This window comes from Salvelinus alpinus, chromosome 23 (genome assembly GCF_045679555.1).
Source record: "Salvelinus alpinus chromosome 23, SLU_Salpinus.1, whole genome shotgun sequence".
NCBI lineage: Eukaryota > Metazoa > Chordata > Actinopteri > Salmoniformes > Salmonidae > Salvelinus > Salvelinus alpinus.
In genome coordinates, this window is record NC_092108.1 from 28,221,771 (window position 1) to 28,228,988 (window position 7,218).

Below are 7,218 nucleotides of genomic sequence, written 5' to 3' on the forward strand. Positions count from 1 at the left end.
TGACAGGGGAAAGGATTTATTTAATAGATGTTCTAACAGACATTCAGCATCACGCACTGACAAAGTTTCTTACTGGAACAATTTCTGTTCATTGTACATGGAGGGGTGGGTGGTGAGTTCCCATTTCAGTAACAAAACCGCTTGTTAGTGTTCGACGGTTGTTTCATCAAGTATCATACGCTTACAGATCCTCAAGGACTACAGTCCAAGCCTTTCATCGGATGTCAGTGGAATCGGATTCACAAGTGCAAAAAGTGACAAATCTGGATTCGGTGATTTTCTGCAGTCTCTTTTCTTTGTGCCTTGTGAGCCAGGGTCGTAATCTCTAGGCACCAAACAAAAAACAACTGAAACAGGGAGGGGCTATCCGAACTTGTCCAACAAGGAATGCTTGTTTCGTTTTCTGTTGCAAAACATTTTGCTACGTTGTGCATTAATGAATACGACCCAGATGTATCTCTCCATCTTTCTCCAGAATGGTTATTTATTTCAGCAGTTTGTTGGCAGTGGCGGCCATAGAGGAGGACATGGAGGTCATGGTCACGGTGGGGATGGTGATGTCCTTGAAGATGGGCTGGGTGATCCCAGCATAGGTAGGCTTATTCTGGTTCAGCGTCTCCATGATCATCTGCTTCATATCTCGGCTGGCATCCCCTCTCATCGCCAGTAAGGCCACGATGTGCTCCTCCCTATGGGCCAACAGAGGACAGACACAATCAGACACCTTTGATAGCAATGGCTATCATAGAAAATCTATAGTAGTAACGAAACATTGTATACGACTGAAGTAATTTCTACAGACAAAATTGTTCTATCGAAAACCATGATACCCATCTAGCCTGTGTGTTCAGTGGGGTATGATCTGACCTGATGTCAGGGTATTTGGACACCAGCGTGGAGACCTCCAGGTAGAGCAGGGTGGGGTCTGTGAGTTTGAACACCTCGGCTATAGCAGCGATGGCATCACACAGCCGGTCAGTCTCCTCACCCTGGAAGAGGAGAGACAATAACTTAAAGCATTACAAAACACACACTATATATACTAATTACTGTAACAGTGGATGAAATTATCAGAGAAAAGTAGTCTTCATTACATCAAATGACTGAAGGAATGAAACGTACAGTAAAACATCAAGAGTCAGGGAATTTAGGACTCTAATTCAGTGTTTCCCAAACCTGGTCCTGGAGTCCCCCCAACAGTACACAGTTTCTTTGTAGCCCTTGATAAACACACCTCATTCAGCTCAATGAGGGATTGATGATTAGTTGACTAGTTGAATCAGGTGTGCTTGTCCAGGGTTACAAAACACGTTACTGTTGGGGTACTGGAGGACCAGGGTTATAATTGACTAAAAAAGGTATCAAGATGCTAGTGGTTTCTAATCCAGATTTCTTTAGGGGGAAAAACCTGCTACTGGAAGATTTGACGTAAAACCACTCACAGCAGTGAGTTTCCTGAAGAGGAACTTGAACTGCTCAGCCTCCTTAATCATCCTGTCTGCTCCCTCCCTCCTCTCATCTGCATTCTTGAAGGTGATCCGTTTCTGCATCACAGCCTTGATATACTCCACCACCACCCTGCGATGGGCCTCGCTGGTCATCTCCTAAACATATCACACAACACACTCAGTCACATACACAGGATGTACATGACAAACTGCTCTCAGTATGGATTTCTCCATATCAATCAATTGGCCAAGCCTTTCATTTGATATGATGATATCAATTGATTGATTTCGCCATGTACCGTATTGAAAGGCTTCTTGATCTTGGCGAAATCGTTGAAGTAATCCTCGACTGTCACACAGATAGTGTCCACTGCATGGGTCCCAGTCAACCATTTCCTGGTCAGCAACTCATTGAGATGATGCTGTAGAAATCAAAACCATAGAATGTTACCACAAAATCTACATACAACATAACCGGATTCATGGCAAACATTCTGACAGTCTTTAAATATTAGACTAAGTTCTGACCTCCAAATCTAGGAAGACTTCATCCAATAGAAACTGGCAGCCATCTTTGGCCACGTCGTTCAGGGTCTTCTCTATGGCAGCATCATTCTGGGTGGACTCCGTAGATTTAAAGTATTTCTTCTTTAGACTGTTAATAGACTCCCTAGGGGCAGAGGTATGGTTAGGTACACATTAGCCACATTAGGTTAGAGACTGAAATATTTACAGAGAAATCTCAATGGGACTCACTTGAATGTATGACAGTTGTTTATAATGGCGATCATGTATTGGACGTAGCACTGAGGGAGCTGCCGGTCTCTCAAGTGGTTCTCCTTGTAGGCAATCGCCTCTTCCCTGTACCTGAACAGAAATACAAGACAATTGTAGATGTCAAATACAGTATATCAGGGATGGAATGATTTGTAATGCACCTTTACTGCCATCAATGTAAACGACTAAACACTACACAATTACTAACACAACATTATGAAACCCTTGTTACCTGACGAGAAATGAATTCATCTGTTTTAAACAGAGCTTCAGGACCTGCTCTTTGAATGTCTCATTGATCTGGGCTGCCACTTGGAGATTCTGCTCAAACATCTGATGAGGACAGCAGAACAAACACGTCAGATGATGACCCCCCCCCTTCCAATAGACTTAAAAGTACACACTAGTGACTCACTGTAGTATTTATTCAGCCAATTCTAAGATCCCCATTTTGTTATATACACATTGTCTGGTATAGTAACCTTACTGAAGTAGCAACTAGTCCACTTAATCTCTAACCCACAACTGGTCTCAGGGTGATGCCCCAGAGAGGTGGATACTGGTTATACCTGGAAGACGATGGCAGGGAGGGTGGTCTGGTAGTACCCGTCTTGATCTGCCTCTGGTTCGGTCTCTTTAAACCAGTCCTTCTTGTCTGTCTCCAGAGCCTTGCGCAGCCAGCCAGTGATGTTGGACTGTTGAAGGGTGAGAGAGGGTCAGCCAGAGCCCTGTTACCTTTGTCTTTAACAATTCATGAAACATTTCATTAAAGGCGGATTCCCTTGTAAAGACTTCAAATGACAAATCCAGGTTTACAGACGCAGAGACTGGGTTGTATATCTGACAAGAGCTGTCGTAGAGTATGTCACTGTTATCATAGTGTGTTGTCTGGACTTACAGTGAAGGTCTGGAGGTATTTGCTGAGCAGCTCATCCACCACCTCCTGAGGCAGCAGAGGATCCATCAGGTTGATGTCATACTCTGTCAGCAGCTCTGGGTGACCCATCATCTCCTCACTGGAACACAAACACAGTGGGGTGTGGGAATATTGTAAGAGAACCCTGACTGTACTATACTGTTCGTGGAAATTCATATGTTGCATGTCTTTTAACGTAACAGACCGACAGACAGCTACAGACAGACCTACACACCATGGCATGCTTGTGCACATACGGCAGAGTTCCCTAACTGGCGGCTGGCGGTTTTATTTCCCCCCCCCAAGTTTTTTGAGCAAAACAATGTGGAATTTTTATTGTCAGACATTTTAAGACTGTAAAAACACCAAGAAATCAGCTCCAAGTGATTTTAATTTAAGACATCTGTTCCCAAGTATTCGCACGCATAATAGAGACGTGATCATATACAAATGTAAGCAAGGTTTGAAATGACTATGTTTTAATCAAACATTATATCCGTTTGGGCTTCTTGTGGACAAATTGCAGTCTACAAATGATTTGTAATTATGTTCCGGCCTCCCGACCATCCCCTCCAGAAAAATAAAAAAAATTGTCCCGTGGCTGAATCTAGTTGATGATCCCTGACATATGGCAATGCCTGAATATAAATGATATACAGATACCCCTAAATATAGGCTACTCACAAGCAGTCACACATAAACACACGTACTCAGAAACACACACAAATTCACAGAAAATTTGAGTGAATATCTATAATTAAACAGCATCAGCCAATCGGTGGTTGTGGTTTCCATGGTAGCCTAATGCACAGCAGGCTGATGCTCAAGTCATAATTGGATATAAGGCTAGTTCTTTGTGTTTTGAATGTGCATAAGGGAGCTAGCTGTTCATTAATCTTTCTCTGTTCAATTCTGTTGTTGCATGCGATGTGCATTCATTGGATTATCCACACCAGTTTTGCTTAAATCACATGCCATGCCCTACCTCACATGCCTGGGGACTTTAGCTTTAAATATTGAGTTAATGGCTTTTTGCAGCACTTACAAGTCCCTCCCATATAAGGAGAGTACAACAGTATTTCCGTGACTATGTTCCCCTATATCATTTTAATGATTTTGACAGAGAGTGAAATAAGTTTCCTCTCCACACAGACACAAGTTACCTCTCCACAGACACATGAGGAGAGAGGTTAAAATGGTGCCGGCCAACATTTTTACAATGGGAATATCTCCTCTTCTCTCTCCTTAGTGTTCAACTCTTCACATTGTAAATTCAAACAAGATATTCCTACAATGAAATGAACGGTATAACTATGACAACAAGGTCCATAAAGATATTCAGCAGCCTAAACTGGTTGCAGCAGCACAGAGCTAATGTACTACAACTCCTGCATATTGCACTCAGCTATGATTGGACTGATGCCCAGTTATCACTGATGCGACAGCAGTCACAGAGATGGAAGATCAGAGCCTCACCTATATTCAAAAAGCATGCTGATCTAGGATCAGGCTCCCCCTGTCCATATAATCTTATTCACTATTATCTAAAAGGCAAAACTGATCCTGTATCAGCACTCCTACTTTGAAACTCAGTGAACACGGGCCAAGACAGGATACCTTTTGTATGTGTTGAGGACCCAGGTGAGGAGGGACACAATTTCATTGGCCTCCAGGTCTTCTGCAGCCAGCTCCTGCACCCGCATGGACACGGCGTTGTGGTAGAGCTTAAAGAACCTGTCGAAGGTGTTGTAGTGTGGTGGGAAGCACTGCACCATCAGGTTCTTCACCACAATCAGGTCGTCCAGTACGTACTTCCTGGTGATCTCCAGCAGCCTCACCATCCACATCTTGTCTGCCTCGCGCGTCACCGACTGGCTGCCCTCAATGCGCGTGGTGACTGTGCCTTCCAGCACTTCAAACATCTTCTCTTTCCAGCTCTTGGGCCGGCCCGGGGGGATAAAGCCTGTCTGCTTCTTGCGGTCCAGCATGCGCCGGTCGATCTTCTCCTCACGCTCAATGATGCGCACCACTGAGACCAGCATGGTGGGGTCGCGGCGCACCGTTCCCATGGCGCGCTGCAGCACCATCCACAGCTGCTTGGCCAGATCGTCAGATAGGCCCTGCACCTCGCCAAAGTAGTTGCGGATCAGGTTCATGTCATGAGTGTTTTTGCTGTCCATTCGGTACTGCTCGTACATGAGGTCGTCCCGCGAACACTCCAGATCCATGAGTTTACGGTGGGCCTCTAGCAGCTCGGCCTGCTCTATCAGCACCTGGGTGTCTGCCACTATCTCAGGCACTGCACAGGAAGGGGATGATATACATGAATAATATATTGTAACAATACAGTCAGTAATTACACAAATGCACAGCGAGACAATAACAGTTTCTAATTAAGTGGTATCTCTGAGGTATGTAGTTGTGTAGCGTACCTGAGAAGATATTCTTTAAGTTCTCGACGGCTGAGGCAAGCTGACTGTGTTGGACCACGGCGTCTTTTACATCTTTGAGGTTTTCAATAGTGTTGATACTCTGCCTCCAGTCCTTACTAACGTCTGCCAGGGAGTTCTGGATGTCCTTTACATCCCCAAGGGCATTGTGGAGCTGACTGAGACCTGTGCGGACCCCGTCCAACTGGGACTGGATGGCAGCCTGGGGAGAGTGATACAGACCATGTAAGGTGCTTCAGGCCAGAGCCACCTATTTACAATAAATATACAGCTCTCATTCAGACAATAGTTAGGGCTTTATGAATAATAGGGCAGTACAGAATGTATTATGTCTTCTCAGAGTCATCATTTTCTACCTTCAGTCGGGCTTCTACTGAAGCTTTCTTGCGGGCCTCTCGCCGGCGGTACTGCTCCACTTTGTCCAACTGGTCCGAGCGCTGCAGCATCCCTGCCACTCTCTGCACGGCCGTAGCAACAGCCTCCCTGTTCGTCTCCTCCATGACAACGACGGCAAGTTGTGTCTATCAAAGATCAAGATGTTCACGAAACTGAATTTTACAAGTTGTGATTACGACCAAAATGTTGAAACGCCCTGTTGATATTAATCCGTTGGTACTGAGTGTGTGGGGCGGGTGCTCATTGCATAGCAGGGTAACGTTAGCTAGACCAACAGCTAGCTAGCCTACTCGCTAACGCTAGCAGCCTTGGCTAATGCTACTTAATATTTCTGGTATAAAATGTCAGCAAAACGTAAGCTAGCTACTACAAGCTGGAAGCAAAGACAACTGTCTCTCATAAAATGTATTTTACTGGAGTACAGTAACTATTGACTACCTAGCAAGCAGCGGCCCATTTGCAATCATGGTAGGCTTGCCATCTAGCAGCCAAACTAGCTAACGTTAGCAAGACAACTAGCTTGCTAACTAACGTTACCGAGGTCGACGAGAGGAAGGACACACACGGCCAATCAGTAAACACAACGCTATCCCGTGTACAAAACACATTTGAGATGTAAAATGAACAAATCCAATATCTTACCAACTCCAATAATCGGTTTGAATAAGTAAGAAGTCGTTCGATTAATATGATATTAATTCCAACACCACCAACTGCTTTTCCTGGTTGACAGTTCCCGAGCGCCGCCCAGCTGACTGCAGCGCGCTCGAGAGGATCATCTGTGTGCAGTTTTTGGCAGAATATGCATTTCTCAAAACTTCATTTTATGATCCCTTTGATCAGTAGCTACTATGTGTAGGCGCATAAAATGTTTTTTATTTCCCCGACTGTACTAAGCACTAAATGCAAAGAGTTTATTTGCAGACACATTCTCATAATAAATAGCATCGCTTTCTACACCGGCATCCAGCATCAATTAAATTCAATAGGCATCTAACATACAATGTAATTTTTTGGGGCACAATGAAATTATAAAACAGATGATACTATTTTGTTTATTAAAAAAAAAACGGATAATAGTCTTATTTGAACACTGAAAACAATATTGTTTTCAGTGTTCAAATAAGACTATTATCCGTTTTATGATATTAATGTGCTAAATAGCGTAATATTCTATGTTAGATGCCTATTGAATTTAATTGATATCTGAAACTTGTATGACTGTAATCCT

At 43.9% G+C, this 7,218-nt stretch overlaps 1 protein-coding gene across 1 annotated transcript; it reads right to left on the reverse strand.

The window, feature by feature from the left end:
* Positions 1–6,785, reverse strand: LOC139550720 (exocyst complex component 3-like). Its single transcript, XM_071361817.1, has 13 exons — positions 6,630–6,785; positions 5,948–6,112; positions 5,574–5,793; positions 4,759–5,440; positions 3,124–3,241; positions 2,795–2,920; positions 2,458–2,558; positions 2,205–2,315; positions 1,977–2,118; positions 1,748–1,870; positions 1,443–1,604; positions 868–989; positions 1–689 (listed from the first exon to the last, which is right to left on the reverse strand). The coding sequence occupies exons 2-13, from the start codon at positions 6,089–6,091 to the stop codon at positions 485–487; spliced, it is 2,256 nt and encodes a 751-aa protein (XP_071217918.1). The 5' UTR covers positions 6,092–6,112; positions 6,630–6,785; the 3' UTR covers positions 1–484.
* Positions 6,786–7,218: the final 433 nt, after the last annotated feature.